Source organism: Notothenia rossii (genome assembly GCF_949606895.1).
Source record: "Notothenia rossii genome assembly, chromosome: 4".
In the NCBI taxonomy this organism is placed as follows: domain Eukaryota; kingdom Metazoa; phylum Chordata; class Actinopteri; order Perciformes; family Nototheniidae; genus Notothenia; species Notothenia rossii.
Genome location: NC_136902.1, coordinates 2878250 through 2896147, shown reverse-complemented (window position 1 = coordinate 2896147; position 17898 = coordinate 2878250). Strand labels below are relative to the sequence as shown.

The following is a 17898-nucleotide window of genomic DNA, read 5'->3' as shown; positions in this document are numbered from 1 at the left end:
TGTACCTTTAGGCCAAAGCTGCAATTGATGTCCTCAAAGATTTGACATTTGAGGATTCATGTCCATCAATCTCATATACTGCCTGTTGGATAAACTCCCAGGTGGGGAGACACTGCTTTGTGTAATTGAGGTCAAGCACAAAGAAAGCCTTAAAACAAAGATCTACTGCACCCAGCAAAGTGTCCGCTTCAATGGCGTTGTCTGACACAATGGTGAAGGTCTGGCATGTTGTCATGTCATCACCAAGACACAAGATGTGCGGGAAGGGTTGAGTTCTCTCTGCTGTCTGTAGGTACTGTACCATGTTGTTCTGAAAGGGCGCCCTTTGAGCATCAGATCTGACGACGCTGATTGGCTGAAATTATGTTTCGGCGGCATAGTTTACAGATAGCAACAGTCAGCTTGTTGGTTGCAGCTGCTCTGGCTGAGGGCTCCTTTCTACCGCCCGGACGAGAGAGGGTAATGATACACGCTGCGGCCAGGCAGGAAACATGTGACTTATCAGTAACTTTAGACATCGTAAAACAATTTTAAACAAGATTTTATTGTAGATTATACATTTGACTGATACCAACTATATAATATTTACCTTGTTCTTTAAAAAAAAAAAAATATATATATAATATATAAATATATTTATATTTTTAATTTTTTAATGACAATCAAACATGTGGGAAGAGGGGGGGTGGCGCCCCTAGTGCCCGTATAGGCCAGCCGTCACTGCCTGGTGTACTAGGAACGGTCTGTTCCTCCTGTTGTTCTTGGTGGCGTGGTCGTTTCAGCATTCTCATGCGCTTCCTGACGTTCCTCAAGCGCTCCTCCAGGAAACCTGTAGCAGGTTTGTGATTTCGGCCAGGTGTGTACCAAGCTCCCTGTAAAAGAGAAAATTAGATTCAGCTTAAATTGGCCTGGCGTAAACCATGAAGATGGTTACATGGGATTTTAAGGAGCAATCCAAAAATGTGCGTTTGACTGTGCACTAGGAAAAACGTTTGAGCACATTTCTTTTAGGTGTGTGTGTATGGAGTGTTCTCCTTTATGTGTTGATTGATTAACTTACATAGCCACTGCCTGTACCATCCACAAGGCAAGGGAATTCATACATCAATGCCACGGCAAGGGCTTTCTTTGTGTCTGTGGATGGCCTGTGAAAATAGACGGTAGAAGAGACAGTAATCATTGTTACAAATATATGACGATTCAAATCCATGAATTGAACACTGAATAGTGATGCGCTTTTAAAGTGCATTTGAGTTCTGCTGTTCACCGCATGCACTCCTTGGTTGTTGTTGTTGTTGAAGGTGTGTGATAGCCAGTGTTGGACAGCAACATCGTACATTTACTTTACTGACATTTCTTATCTCATCTGTTTGAAAGTGTATGTTCACAGAATAATTCATATGCGGCTCACTCACGTTTCACCATTGGTTTCCAGCAGGTGAGATACAAGTAGTCTTACAAGTTGCTTTCTCTGCTTGCTGATGATGGAGCGCTGTTCTTCTAAACTCTGTACTATTTCTTTCCCCTGAGTAGTGCCCTGAAGAATCTGGCGAATTGCCTATAAAACATAGAATGAATCACAATGAAAAACTGACTTTGTGAGGACTTTTTTTCCTCAAATGTTTAGGTTCGTTGGTTCAGGAGGGAGTAGAAACTAAACACACACAACCCACAAACACAGAAACAGCAAGTGAAGCTAGGAGTATGTTTTAGTTCAAACATCTCATCAAATAACTTGACAATTATGCAAATACATGTTAAATTAACAAATCATTGAATAAATTAAAATTCAGTATCATTAGGATTGCATTTTCACTTGGATTTCTTTAGTCAATACTTACAAATGATGGTTTCAGGTTCAAAGTCTCAGTCAGGAGATCTCTTGATGTGGATTCCTCCATTGAAGTGTCTGCAGAACTTGGTGCGTTCGTGGCAATGGCAGTCTGTAGAGAATCGGTTAAGGGATGATTCCAAAGACTTCTTAAAACACATAGATGATAGAACGGTCAACTTCAGAATTCTGTCAACTGTATTTACAGAGACGGGATCAGGCAATGCCATCACAAATGTCCTAAATCAATCCTACCCATATGTGAGCAGCTAATCATCAGCACAGCTGGACCGATGAGTGTGACACTTTGCACGCACACTCCCAGTAGGCTAAGGAAGAACCTCTTCCCCACACTTTTCAAATCGCCTCATGGTGGCAACAGCCCACTTCCATGTTTTAGCCTATAACTCTTGAACCCTTGGTCGTACAGGCTCATGACTCAACTCCCCGTATAAGTCATGACCATTTGTGCTGGGCTAGATTTTCCACCAGTGTGCATGTTCTCCAAAACACACTTTTTGCTGCTACTTCTACAGATTTTGAACAAAACTCATACAAATGGTACACATCTCTGCAGCCATGTGATCAAGATGTATCATTCAGATTTCTCAATGCATCCATCCATCCATCCATCTTCACCCGAGAACAAGACCCCGAGATACTTGAACTCCTTCACTTGGGGTAAGGACTCATTCCCTACTTGGAGTGGACAGTCCATCGGTTTCCTGCTGAGAACCATGGCCTCAGATTTGGAGGTGCTGATCCTCATCCCAGCCGCTTCACACTCGGTTGCGAACCGATCCAGTGAGTGCTGAAGGTTGCAGACCAATGAAGCCATCAGAACCACATCATCTGCAAAAAGCAGTGGTGCAATCCTTAGTCCACCGAACTGCAGACCCCCTCCCCCACGACTACGCCTCGAAATCCGATCCATGTATATTACAAACAGGATTGGTGACAAAGCGCAGCCCTGGCGGAGGCCAACCCTCACCTGAAATGGGTCCGACTTACTGCCGAGGACCCGGACACAGCTCTCGCTTTGGGAGTACAGAGATTTCTCAATGCAGTTGACTATAATTTACTTTAAGTTCCTACCTTGGAGGAACTTGTTAGTGATCCCACGTGATCAGTCTGGCAATGCCAGGCGAAGCCAATCTGGCCGAGCGGAGATCATTTCTAATTTCTCTCTACACCAAATATCTTTGCAGACAATAGCCAATCTACAAGCTCTCAATGCTTTGTGTTGCAACGCATTGTGAGCTTGAGATCTGCTATTTGCCCAATGTTCACCCCAGAATAGGCTACAAAAATGTCAGATGGCCAGAGCACAGAATCTGAACCACTTAAACCCTCTCAATTTAGAAAAGTGTACCTGTATGTAATTTGACCTCTTTTCCGGTCAACACCAAATCTCTACTCAAATTCTCTTCACCAAAAATAGCAGATCTTCAAGCTCACAACGTGTTGCAAGACGACACCATGTGAGCTCGTAGATCTGCTTTTTTTTGGCAAATAAAAGAATTTGAATGCAGTGGTTAAAAGACTCTGTATCTAAGTGAAACGTATGAGTAATTGTCATCATCTCTGTAGGACTTCACTGCATGGAGACCGTGATAGTCCTGGAGGGAACTCTGATCAACAGCAAACACATTAGTGGTTGCCTCAACACCATAGGCAAACAAATGCCTATCCAATCCTACTGTATCCCACTTTTGGACAACAAGCTTGACTGAGTGATAGACAAGACTAGAATATTTTTTCACTAGGCCATCTGGGGGTCTCCATAAGCAGGGTAAGACAGAAATACTGTCACGCCAAGTCTGTGTTGTGTACCATTAGCACATAAAGCCATAATCAAAACTGGTGATTCTGAAGTTGAGCGTGTCCAGGGTGAGGTGTTTGTCCTCAATCAAGGAGGCGAGAACCGACTTCAGTTCAAATGGACCTACCCCTTCCAACAAGTCATGCATAATATCCAAAACCTTGTTGTGTGTCACATTAAAGTTGGATAAATTATTCAGAATACTGTCTCTCTTGACACCAGTATCTGACAGGTTATTAGGACTAACATCTGCAGCATAATTTGCCAGAGGCCCTTCTCTGCACAAAGGACTCTCCAGTGAACGGCTCCTCTACAGGGTCAATGAAGTTGCTTGACTTGACAAAATACTGCATCTGTTTGAATTCTGATTCAAACCCTTCAAATGGACGAGCTGCTGCCTCAAAATCATGGGCCAGTTCCTTTTCCCCGGGATCATCCCTATGACCACATTTCTCAAACAGATACATTGTCTTCCTCTGGAGTTAAATGACAATGTCCGAAACCAAACTAGATGTTTGTTGCACAACAAAATGTACTGTACTGTAGGTCTGTGCCGATTTAGCCTTAAGGGTTGCCAAAAGCAGAGCTATTCGCTCGGTTATGGTTTCTGGTTCCAAGTCATCCCAGTAACCATCATGTTCATTTGGACCTCTACAGGATCAGAATTGTCTACATTCATGGGAACTGAAATGGATGCTCTCGAGGCCCCCCTGGAATGCTGTTCAGTGCCATGATAACGGTCTGGGACAGAATGCTGCACAAGGTTTCTTCTGAAAGACCGCACATACCAAAAAGAATGCCTGCAACCATGTTCGTGGCACTGCCAGAATGTTGAAGCACTATTCATGCCATGCACTGCCCTCAAATGAACAAACAGACCCTTAGCTTCACTGGGTATGACTTGTCTGCAGCGGAAGCATGTATATGCCATCATTAACTACTGTAGCTGACACTTCTTAAAGAGCAAGGCAAGGTGTGAAACAAATAAGTGGATGGAGCAGAGAAGAAAACTTACCTGCCACTTCAGATAAAAACAAACCCTTTACTCACAAGTTCCTTGTGATATTTCTGGAATTTGACACGGTGTCCAATTTTTGGTATTAGCGAGGAAATGGCAATGGCATCCAACAGGCGGAAACTTTCCTCATCAACTTCCTGGTCTGAAATTAAAAAATGACAATCATAAAGACTGTAAATGTGGTTACAATTGTGGGACCAGATGTAGGCCTGTCACAATTATTGCAATTTGAGATAGTGGCAATTATTTGCATATCAATTTCCATGTTTAAAAATATAGATATACAATCTCACGCAGTGTTCATTTCGTCAACGAAAACTATGACGAAACATTTTCGTCAACAACCTTTTTTTACATGACTAAGGCGAGACGATGACGAGCTAAAAATAGATTCTTGATAACGAAAACTTTGACGAAATTTTCGTTGACGAGACGGGACTAAGGTTCTAATGGTGGACTATCGGACATTCAAAATGCAGCATATTTTCCCCCAAGTGTCCTTCTTGTCTGTCAAAATGCATGTTACGTTTCTAACTTGTAATATCATTATTTCCGCTCTCTTCACTCCAGAAAAGCGATCTCCCTGTGTCTCTCTGTGTGCGGGGGGCGGGGCCTAACAGACATGCTGCAGCGGACACAGAGATCTGCCGGGGACGGAGCGTTCAGAGAGTATAGAGACTAGTGTTGTCACGATACCAACATTTTGGTTTCGATACCGATACCAAGTCAAGAATTGCGATTCCGATTCTTTTTCGATACTTTTCTTAAAAAAAGGGAAACAGTCTTAAATGTAATTATTGTGCTTTATTTCACACCAGAACCATAACACAAACTTTTAAACAATGAGAACAATAAACAAAATAAATGACAAGAATTCGTATTAAATCAAATTAAGCATCATCTCAAACAACTTTTTTGTTTTATAAAATATAATTTTTTAATATATTTTATGAACATGTAATAGTACAGTAATATAAATAATTATTGACAAAATGTATATTCCAGATGTTAGCCACATTGGTAAGTTAGCTAAAAAGATGGCCATATTAGACAGTTATCATTGCCATTAATTGCCTCGTCAAACTACGAAAACGTTCGTTTGTCACAAAAAAACTATACTTGTTTGACTTAGATTTGAGGGCATGGGCATGATGTAATTATGTTATCTATCACATTCGCTAACCTGTCTGTCTTTAAATGATTTAAACAGCTCTGGATGCCGGTCGGCGGGTGCTTAGCCAAGTTTGATGTGTTGGCTCCCTTGGTTTGCAGGGATCTAAAACATGTCTCACAGACAGGCCTCGTGGTGTCCGTATAGGCTTGCCCTCACTGTCAGAGATATAGCTAAATACTTCCAAATTTCGCTTCTTGCATCTTTTTTGTCAACAAGCCGAGGCGCAGCGGCAGTTGCACTCCCACTTGCAGCCATGCTTCTCGTTTTCTCACATGCTCTGGTAGCTAGCGCCTGCACGAGAGAGGGGAGGGACTTAGAGCGTGCTTGAGAGAGGAGGGACTGCAGGCACGGCTGCAGTGCAGGGAGTGGAAGCAGAGCGCTGAACACACACGGCTCTTATTAAAACAGCGCTTTCTCCCCGGAGTACTTTTCCCCGTCATTCTTAAAGTACCGATACTAATGAAACGGAGGAATCGTAACATTTTTAACGGCAGGGTATCGCGGTACTTTTCAAGTATTGGTACACCGTGCAACACTAATAGAGACAGATTTTGACTAAAATGTAATTTTTCATCGACTAAAAGTTGACTAAAACTGCGAAGGATAGGAATGACTAAAATGTGACTAAAACTAAAAACCATGTTCGTCTAAAGATTAAGACTAAATCAAAAACAGCTGCCAAAATTAACACTGATCTCACGTCACAACGCAACTTGTTGTGACGTGAGCTTGTAGATCGGCTATTTCCACTTTATAATACCTTTAGAATACTGGCCATAGAACATTTGTATTGATTGTTGGTATCAGGTCATTGTCAATCATTGCTTTGTATAATTTATTTGTCATATCTGTACCGTGCAACTGAAATTTGCGCCTAACAATGATAACTATCAGATTATAAAGCTTTATATTTTCAACCAAAGTACCTTTGTTTTAACAAAACAATATCTCACTTGCGCTACCTTTTACCACTTGAACCCCAGCATCCATATTTTGGGGGGATTATTAGCCAGAAATAGACGATCTATAAGCTCACAACGCATCACAATGCAATGCGTTGTGAGCTTGTAGATCTGCTATTTTTGGCAATGATTGGTGTAGATTAAAAGAAAGGTCCATCGGGTTTAAGTGGTCAAAATAGAGACTGTTTAGTATCAAAACTGGATATGGCCTTCCTCTTTTTAATATATAACAAAATATTTAATAGTAACATCTCAACATTGTCTCAATAAAAATGAAATTACCTTTAAATGTGTCAATCAAGTTCTCAAGCTGCCATGCAGTCAACGTCTCTGTGACAAACGTGTCCATGGTGAAACCCTCACATTACTAGAATGAAATCAGATTAAGTACATTAGAATTTCAAAAAACTGTGCAATGTCTTAACATTTATTGTAAGGTACCAAGCTACTAATTTACAGGTAAAACAGGGGGTCTGCCAAATCTATGTTAGATATTAAAAAAAAGCACACACGATATAATGAAATGACGTTTCACAGAAGAAAAAATAATAGTGATAGAGCTCACTCTTACGAAAGAACAATCTCTCCATGAAGACATTTTAATCATTCACGATTTATTATTATTATTATTGGCCCCTGACCATTCATGATTGGTTGGTGTGCTATGCTAAGCTAAGCTAACCTATGGTAACACGTCGATGGCAGGGAACTAAAATGTTATAACTAATGCTGTCAAAATTATCGCGTTAACGGCGGTAATTCATTTTTTGAATTAATTGCGTTGAAATATTTAACGCATTTAACGCATACAGAATGGCCCGCCCCATACATCCCACCAGTGGCAGCGCCAGGGTATGTCTGGGGTAGGCTACACCCATACCAAGAAATGGCTTAGCCCCACCATGAAAAAGGATGTTAAAGTAAACAAAATAAAATCCCAACTCGCGCCGAGAATTGCACAGACAGCAGTTAGTAAGATTGCATACCTGCCAACCCTACCGATTTGGGTGGTAGTCTACCGCTTTTGACATGTTTCTACCGCCTACCCACTTAGCTGACTTTCCCTACCGATTTTCAATCTTCCCAAACTATAACAAATAAAAATGACACTCCATAGACACTGGACTCGACTTTTGGCGGACACCGTTTGCAGCGTGTCTCTGATCGCATCATACAAACAGTCCTCTGTGTTTCTGAAAGAGAAACAACGTGCAGACCGGGGGTAAGGCAGCGTTAACCCCGACGAGGCATTTGAGTCCTACAGGATTTCCCCGTTAATATCAGTGTCTCGAAAACACATATTGGCGACTGAAAGACATCCAGTGTTTGGTCTTTTCCGGAAGCATCCTACAGTGTCTCAACTGAAAGAGGACCACAAACACACACAAAATATAATACAATTTTGAGATTTGGGGATATTCATCTCACTTTTTCTGACATTTTCAACACCGAACATGTCGTTAATGTCTCTGTTTAGTGAACTACAGCAATCTGGAAGCCTGTACATTATTTATATCACACTTTATCAGTAGAAACATGCAGGAAATGACTTTTTTAAATGCAGTATTTTCTGATTTATGGCGCAACACAAAGATATTTCACTCTGTAAAAACCTTTGACAATATCATATGTCATCAACATGAAACAAAAATATGAACCTGGCTTTATCCAATGTTCACACAAGAGTTCTAGATCCTGACATATCCTTCATCTACACTGTCTCAACTGAAAGAGGACCAGAAAAACATTACAAATATAATAAAATGTGGAGACTTTGGGATATTTATCTCCCATTCTTTTACTTTTCGGACATTTTACAGACCAGACATGTCGTTGATGTCACTGTTTACCAAACTACCACTTTTTCTGAAAAATGCATAAAATGATGCAATATATGTGAAATACATGGTTTATACATGTGATTACTGGGTTCCATTTCTTCTGATTACCTCATTTGGGCGCGCACATTTGCCGCGCGCAAACCTACCTCTTTTGGATTTGGAAAGGTTGGCATGTATGAGATTGATTTCAGTAGCCACTTGTCTGGAAATACCGAAGACCAGAAACGGTTTTGAAAACTTTTGTCACGTAGTGATCGTCTTCTCAATAGAACATCTTTGATAATGTCTTCTGGCCAATCAGAATCAAGATAACGGCGTGGTGTTGTTGCAGGAAGTCCCGACGGAGGCCCTATCTCAGGTCGACTATTTTCATTTCCTCGCTCCTCGGTCCTCGGTCTCACCGGAAGTTGATTTGTGTGCGCCATCTTGAGTACCATCCCATGGCTCTTATTTCTGCCGGAGGACCGAGGATTGAGGAGCGAGGAGCGATAATGGAGGAGCGATAATCGAGGAACCACCAGTCCATCCTCCGATGAAATCCTCAGATACTCGCCCCGCCCCCTTACTGTGTATCGCTCACTGATTGGACGATGCAGTGCATGCACTGATCTCATGCTTCTTGTTCTTGACATGAAAGCAGTACCCCAGCGGAGTGAAGAAAATAAATGAAACTCACGAGAGTCACTCCTCAGTTTAAACTGTGTTTTGTTTCAATTCATGTTTCATTTAGTTACAAATATGTGATATATCTGAACATAAAGTGTTCAAAAATCATTTTATTCATTTATTGGAAACATTTTCATGATCGCTTTTTTCGTTTTATATTTTCATTTACTAAGTGCTATTAAAATGTTAATGTGCTACATATCCACACAAACAAACAAAGTGTGCAATACATTGAATGTTAATCTAACTGGGTTTTGATAGATAATATATCTCTTTTTCTTCTCTCAATTATTTTATTTCTATTGTGCACTCTAATCCATATTAATCAAACTATTGTTCGTTTATACATTTTAAGAATGGCGTTTATCTTTTTTGAGAATGAATTCTTATTTGATTTTATTTATTGGGGTCTACAACAGATGATACAAATGTTTGTGTCAGTAAGTGTGTGGCAGGGGTGTTTGTGAAAATAACAGGGACAGAGCTGCTGTCAGACGAACAGCTGTGCGGGGTCATCACAAACGGACGTCGCTTCACTTGACGCTCCGGAGGAAAGGACGTCCCATTGCTCTTAAAACTCATTTCCCTGCTTCTCGTGGTTTCCTTGCGTCCCTCCATGCTTCCTTGGAGGGAGGGACTAAACACAGGGAAACGACGCAAGTGAGGGAAGCAAGGATTTCATTTAACCGACCTGAGACGTGGCCGGAGAATACTTTTGCTGTAGTACAGTGGTCATAACTGGTACGCAGGTACGCATGCGCGGCTGCGTCCCGTCACTTGTGTCACAAAGCGCATTTGCGTACCGACGTACTTGTGAAGCTTTTCCAGAAGGCGGTTAGATCACCGGACGACAGAGTTGGTCTCCGTGTGCACAGACATGGCTGCTGTTAACGTCGGTCTGTACAACGGAATTGTGCCAAAACTACGCCAATCAACTGCGGAGGGAGACTCCCTCCCGGAGAACTGCGCTAAAACAGCTGATCACAACGTTCACCCCCCCCCCCCCCCCCCATGTTGATAGAAATAAACACGTAATTAAATAAGACCCCATGGTTTGATGATTGATAGGTGTGTGGGCTGTCTTTCATTTTGACACACAGAACAATGTTATAATAAACATACATACTGTATGTTAAATGGATATATCCGCCTTCTTTCATTTATCTTTCCATTCCCACAACAATATAAATAAAAAAATGGCATATTTTGGACATAGTTCGAATGGTGATTAATCATGATTAATTCATTTTTAAGCTGTGATTAATCTGATTCAACATTTTAATCGTTTGACAGCCCTAGTTATAACATGTCGTTCGGTGTCTTCGGTCACTCACTCCAAAAAATAACTTAAATAGTTGCTAACTTTAATGATTAATGTAATTAATAAATACTTATAGTAACCTAAACGTAGCTAAATCAATGAGCTTCTTTATCTGTCTGTCTGTCCGTGTGTGTGAAAGCGCGCGCTCGAGCTGCATGCTGGAAAAGAGAGTTGTGACGTAAAAGCCATCTGATTTATACTGCCTTATTGTACATCTAATAATTTTGCACACAAACCCAAAGCTATAGTTCAGACCTATTTATAGCTACTAGTCGAACAAACGTCTTTGTAAAATAATAATTCATCACAACATAAATTCAAGGCTCTTTCACTCATTGACAGAAATGTAAAACATTTGTAGCCGACGTTAACTGCTAATGTTATACTTTGCACAGTCTGTTAAATGCCATATTACTATTAATACAGATCCCTATTGTGCTGTTATCACAACTCATTAAAAAATATAGGTTACAGAATTGTATAATTATATAAATATAGGTAAAATATAGGTTACATACCTTGTGTTTTGAAAAAGATGGTTCCAGAATGATTCAGAAGTGGGAAAATGAATAAAAAGCAAACTCTGGGTTGAATATAACCCAGGAGGGTGTTCAACTGCAATTGAAGCCATAATAACCCCTTTGACCCAGCATGAACAACCCACCAGTGTGTTTACAGTACCCAAATAACCCATAATTATGACCCAGTCAAATCAACCCAGCAATGTGTTTATAGAAATAACCCAGCAGTGTACATGTATCTTGAAGCCCCCTGATACTGAGCCATCATCAGCTCCATTTTTATCAAAACGTACTTTGATCTGTGATGAAATTCCTGCAGAACTGGCTGTACTTTGTGTTCCAGTTGAGGCAGAGCATCACTGAGCCAGAGCTGCTTCTGTTCAAGGTCTCTTCCCCGTTAAAGACTTTTTACTTGACTTGCTTGCTGATGGGGGACTGTTGTGTTGGGGTTAGATCTGCTCTGTGTGAACGATCCTAAGATTCCTTAACAGAAGCATGTTAGCATGAGAAACAGCAACTAAGAACTTTTGTCCATGCCCTTGAAATGTGCCTTGCATGTCTGTGTCATGTTTTGTGAACAAATGGGGGCTTTATTTACAGGATTATTATGGATGATCATGCTACTGTTAAATATTTTTGACAGCATCTGCTATGGTAACCTCCTTCAGACTGTATATAGCTTTTCTTTCAGTTCATTTAATCCAGCCATCGGAAAAATAAGTTATTCATTCGGTGCGTCACCAGAGCTCAGATACATTAACCACGGCTCTCCACTTCCATTCAATTACATTGAAAGGACACCAGGCGACCACACACACACACACACACACACACACACACACACACACACACACACACACACACACACACACACACACACACACACACACACACACACACACACACACACACACACACACACACACACACCTCACATATTATGTAAGCACATGCAGCATGAAATACTGTAGACCTAAATAGCATTGGATAAACGTGATCACTTAAAATGCCTCCTCAAGCTGTTTTTACCTTATTCTATATCATGGTACTAATTCACTGTTAAAAACACACAATGTGCGTCTGGCTGCAGATTCATTGTGTGTTCACATCATGTCGCTCTGCATCCAGATAACATTATTACAGATTCTTCTTTTGTTGAGTTGTCATGTGTGTATAATAATAATAATCATCATCAACACACCCTCAAATCTAGTTTCTTCCAGTCCTTTTTCACTTGTTTTTGTGCATGTAAGACTGAAACAGAGACCTTATATCGAGGCTTTGTGGAGGATTATAATGAGTTTCAGCTCATTGTTTATCTGTCAGTCCAGCCACTGTGTTTCCCCCTCACTGCTTATATAGCGTTGTGTTCTCCTCCAGCAGGCAGCTTTTTCCATCAAAATACTCCTAACAACCACTGTACTGCAGCAGACAGCAGACAGTAACGGTCTAACGGGTGGATTGGAGCATTAAGCCACTAAACGGATAGTTCTCTCAGAAGTCGGTTGAGACCAAAATCAGAGCTAATAAGAAGGACATATTAGACTTAAAGCTCTTACACACCATTCTGACACCAAAGAACACGCCCCGACGGACCCGACTGTTGTGTCGCCTCACGTCTCCTGCGTCTTGGCCAACAGTCATACTGGAACACACCGCAAAGACGTCATCCCACGGCCAAGTAGCACGTACGCACTGCGCATGCGTGAGTGGCAATAACTCCTTACCAGCAGGCGGCGGTAGTGTGTATTCGTCATTCAAAAGAGGCAACAACCAGAAGACAGACTGCGTGATAACCGAGAGAAGAAGAACAGACTGCGTGATATAAACAAACAACAAATAGCGTGTTCCATTTTCCCTCTACAGCCAGAAGCTCATGGGGCTTTCCCCAACCTTTGTCGAGAGCTGGAGTTAAATGAAATCTCAGATTTGCCTTCTTAATCGTTTGTTTGGGTCCCTCACTTCTGTTTCGCTTCTCATGCACTGATTCGCTAGCTGAACAGCCAATCAGAGTGATTTCTTTAGCCAACGGCCTTTTTACCGACAGCGACGGAAGGTGTCGGCACGGCCAAAAAGACACGATGGGGCGGGACACACCAATCTGAGTAGGGCGACAGGTCGCTCATCAAAGGCCAGACATGTATCGGCACCGAAAATCAGCTTGGTGTGTAAGGTAGGGGCACACCAAGCTGACACCAAAGAACTGACACAGACGGACCCGACTGTTGTGTCGCCTCGCGTCCCTGCCATGTGTCACACTGGAACACACCGCCAAGAAGCACGTACGAACTGCGCATGCGTTAGTGGCAATAACTCTCCTTACCAGCAGGTGGCGGTAATGTGTATTCGTTATTCAAAAGAAGCAACAACAGGAAGACAGACTGCTTGATAACCGAGAGAAGAAGAACAGACTGCGTGATATAAACAAACAACAAATAGCGTGTTCCATTTTCACTCTCCTCCATCGAAAACATGTTTCATGCGGCACTGGTGGTATCAGCTCTTGGACTGTTGCTTGTGGAATCCAGCTCGAGCCAACCAACACCGGGATGAACTATGCCAATATTTTAACGGTATTGTTGCAGTGCCTTTTCAGTGGGATAAGATATAGCAAATATCATATAATGTTGTGTTATCTAATGGCTGTAGTATAGTTTTCTATTGCCTATCCTGCTATTTGTGTTTATTCTTTTAATCACACAGCGTTAAGAAAAAAAAAAAGGTGCCTACAGTAGACAGTAACAAAGTACATTTACTTAAAGGTGGGGTAGGTAGTTTTGGAGAAACCAGCTCGAGTGCGCTAGAATTTGAAAATACACAACCGGAAAAAATCTGCCACTTCCTTCCAGAGCCCCTCCTCCAACACACACGAACGCGCACATGACCAATGAGGGCACGAGATAAGTTTGTGCACAGATGGAAGGCTGACAGGCAGGTAGGCAATCCAGTTACTTTAGCCGGGCTCAGATGATTGGTCGTGCTTTTTACAGCGCTACGGCTTCCAGAGATGAAGATTTTTTGTCAAAGCACTTCAGATATTCATTGCTATCGGGATGTCAAGAGCATTCCATGGAATATAACAACAAGTGTATCTCGAGCCGGTTTCTCAAACTGACCTACCCCACCTTTAAGCACTGTACTGCTCCACTCCCATTCAGGCAGATAGTGTACTTTATACTGCGAACATTTATCGGCTCGGTGTGTCCGGGGCTTTAGATTAATCAGATCGACAAAAGCACAACTCCAAATAAATGATAATGTTCAGTTTAACTGCTGGATGTGGAAATAAGCAACCGTTTGTTAAGGGGTTGGTATATCCGTGTTCTTCTTCCCGCTTTTTGTCCAAAAAGAATGGGTAATTGCAGCTTTTTCTTACATCCAGTAAGAATAATCTTATCTGAAATTGTTATTGTGCACATTAAAGTTCCCATGGCCTGAGAGCAGAGGCCGTCCTTTGAGAGGCAGCTTTTAAAGCTCCAGGCTACAAAGTGAATCTGACTGCAGATCCATTATTGGTGCTGCTTGACATCTTGCCAGTGAATGATTTTAAGGAAGAATAATGAGTGTCTTTAACACATGAACTCAAACTGTTCTGCTTTTCATGCAGCTGTCACTCTAATAAATGAATCCTACATTCTGCACAAACTGCAAAAGCACATTCGGGGTATTGGGGGAAAAATGTGATACGTGACCCAAAACCAATTAGCAAGATCCTTTTATAATATACTAACTAAAGTAGATTATTATAAATCAACCCAACATCAGCTGAGAGGACTTTGTTCAGTTTGATTAAAATATTAATGTTAGACTCTCTGACACAGTATGGAGAGGAAACATCATTCAGAAACCAAACGCGGCCCGCGCCCATCTTGAAACGGCCCTCAGCTAATTAAAAAGATATAATGGAATATGGCCCACAAATTAACGTGTGCTCGTCTTATATTGTACTTCTTAAATACAAATGTACAAATATATCACACAGTATTCATGCGTTAAAAAGACCACTTTTCATATAAATTCTGTCAATTACATTTGGGAAAAATGTCAAAGAAATCTTAGTTTCTTATTTCCATAACAAGTTTGAGATCTACCCTTCCTATTTCCTCTTTTTATAAGCAATCTGAAGCTTCTGTTTTAAGGAATGAGCTACTAACACGTCTCATAACTAAATAAAGTAAACCCTCTGGAGAGCTGGGAAGTAGGCTGTTGTGTTTCTTAAAGCATTTCCAGGTATCAAGCATCATTTACCTACATTTGATTGATTTTGCTAACTTATAACTTCACTGATAAGGCAGTGTACCTCTAGTGAGCGGCCCAGCCATTCGTATATTTTTCTGTATGTGGCCCTCGGTTAAACAACACCCCTGGTTTAAAGCAACACAAAGGATTTGAAAGCTCTCCTTCAGATGTAAAGGTTAAAAACCGGCGCTTCAATCCGTCCTCGAGCTGTGAAAAAACTCATCAAAATAGTTTGATGAGTTTGAAAGGAAAACAGCACAGAGTGGTACATTTTAAATGAATCCAAACCCAAATGAAAATTGATCGAATGCTCATTCCAATAATTTGTTAATTCTGCTTTTCAGCCACTTAAGGAAGCAGAAAACGAATTAACCTGATGCAAGACTTGCTGTGTTTGTGTTTGACACCCTCACCAGTCCCACAGTGCAGCCCTGACTCACAAAGACTTTATCCATCAAGGCTTTGCATCGTATTGAGTTTCTTCTTCTGTGGACTGAAGCTAAACTTGAAGGACATTGGGAGTGATGGTCAAAGACCCAGTACGGATGCAGATTTAACTCCAGCTAATGATTCTTTTCTTATTAATGATTCAAACCGTGTTTTTGAAGTTAATCCTTAAATGTTTAAAATGTCAAACGATAAAAAAAAGATGCCTTTACAGCTTCTGAGAGCCCCAAGTTATATTTCTTATCTTATAGGGAGGTGAAAAGGGATATTTTAAATACGGCTATTGATTTTCTGGCCAAAGGTTGAGTAAGAAAATCAATACCACTAAAGAGTCTGTGTGTTAAGTATCAGCTAGAGAGTTGTTCAAGAGGAACTAATTAGCTTCTCGGGGTTTTCCCTTTCCTTTCGTGTTTTAAGCGGCACCAACAAATGTATTATTTATTTACCTTTAATCACGCTGATTAAAAAACAGCTGTCTGTGGAAGGAAATGAGTGCTTGCTGTAAATCTGTGTAACCATTGTGCGCTTCACACAGTTAGCACCATTTATCAGTCTAATGCTGGTGAAATATGCAAATGTTGAGCAGATGTGCACGAATCACTCAAAGAAACAATGGGCAGATTGAGTGGCTGGTAAAATTGGAACGCTTTTTTGAACCACTCATTTACAGTGGTTGACGGATGTAATGACCTGCGTGAAACTGGAACATATCAGATATTGACTTCTATACTCAAACAGGACATTTCAGGAAGCCTTTTTTAAAATCCATTCCACACTCTGTAAAACTATCTGCTGTGTGTGTGTGTGTGTGTGTGTGTGTGTGTGTGTGTGTGTGTGTGTGTGTGTGTGTGTGTGTGTGTGTGTGTGTGTGTGTGTGTGTCTGTGTTACATGCATATATATCCATTTAACAATACTTCTGGTGAATGTTCGTGTGTATGAGGCTCACTTGCAGTAAATGTAGGGGATTACTTTAGCCGTTGTTATTGTTTGTTTGCGTTTTTCATTGATAATTGTTCTCGTTGTACATACAATCAGTCAGACTGTCTCATATGCATATCGTTTTCTTTCCATTTCTAAATGACACACACTGGTTATGCATTGTCAAAACGCAATACAAAGATTTGTATCTGAAAATTGGACCGCTAGTGTCACGACCTCGACACAAACTGGAGAACCCAAATGCACGACCCAGAGACACAGTCTGAATGTAACCAAAAATGTCTTTTTTATTTCAATGAACAAAAAGTCCCTCAGAGTAGGTACTGGAATAACAAAAGGTGCTCATAAGGAGGAAAAAACAAAGTGGAACAAAAAAGGAACTTAAGATAAACTTAAGTCTACAAAAATAGCAAAATAACACAACCTGAGTTGACTGAAATCGATCCTCTCTGAGCTGAGGCCTGGCACGACCATTCGTGGAAACAGACAAGACGAGACAGAACTATTTAAACATGAGGTGAGGGGGAACAGGTGAAAACAATCAGGGGCGGGGCAGACGCTGACGATGGCGGGAAAACACACAAAGGGAGGAAGTAACAGGGCCTGAAATGAGACAAGAGGTAAGTACAAAATAGAACAGGAAGTGGAAAACGGGACATGACATGAAACACGGGGACTTGACTAGAGATGAATAACATAAATAGACAGACAAGACGTGAAGTGAAATAACATGATAAGACAGACATAATACAAAAACATAACTAACACATTTGACGAGACACAAAAGCTAAACGTCAGAATGGTGGACTAAAACACACTCAACATGAACGTACCGTGTTAAACTATTAGTCCAGAGACCATTGTTACTGTACCGTGCGTATGTGTGCTCATAAGATTTAGTGGAAGATTTCACTCCCTCTGCTATCCTTCTTTGTCTTTGACTGATATTTGAGCTCCTTTAATAATCCATCTACGTTCATCACACAGCAAACACACAACGTTTCTTTTTGTATGGACACATTTGTGATTAAGAATAAATATAATATGTTTTCTTCTGATTTGAACAAAAACAACCCGGCAACAATGCGTCACAAAACTAAAAGCAAATCCCAGTGC

General features: G+C 41.0%; 2 protein-coding genes across 2 annotated transcripts in view; one reads left to right on the top strand and one right to left on the bottom strand.

Moving 5' to 3' along the window:
- The window catches only part of LOC307037681 (uncharacterized protein), a gene marked incomplete at its 3' end in the record, with an annotated part of 60524 nt that overhangs the window by 25905 nt on the left and 16721 nt on the right, over positions 1–17898 (top strand). The gene's annotated exons all lie outside the window — the stretch shown is intronic.
- On the bottom strand, positions 663–17236 carry LOC307037683 (uncharacterized protein; the record flags this gene model as incomplete). Its single annotated transcript, XM_079678739.1, has 7 exons — positions 17207–17236; positions 7090–7174; positions 4704–4813; positions 1842–1943; positions 1416–1558; positions 1061–1145; positions 663–872 (listed from the first exon to the last, which is right to left on the bottom strand). The coding sequence occupies exons 2-7, from the start codon at positions 7154–7156 to the stop codon at positions 663–665; spliced, it is 717 nt and encodes a 238-aa protein (XP_079534865.1). The 5' UTR covers positions 7157–7174; positions 17207–17236.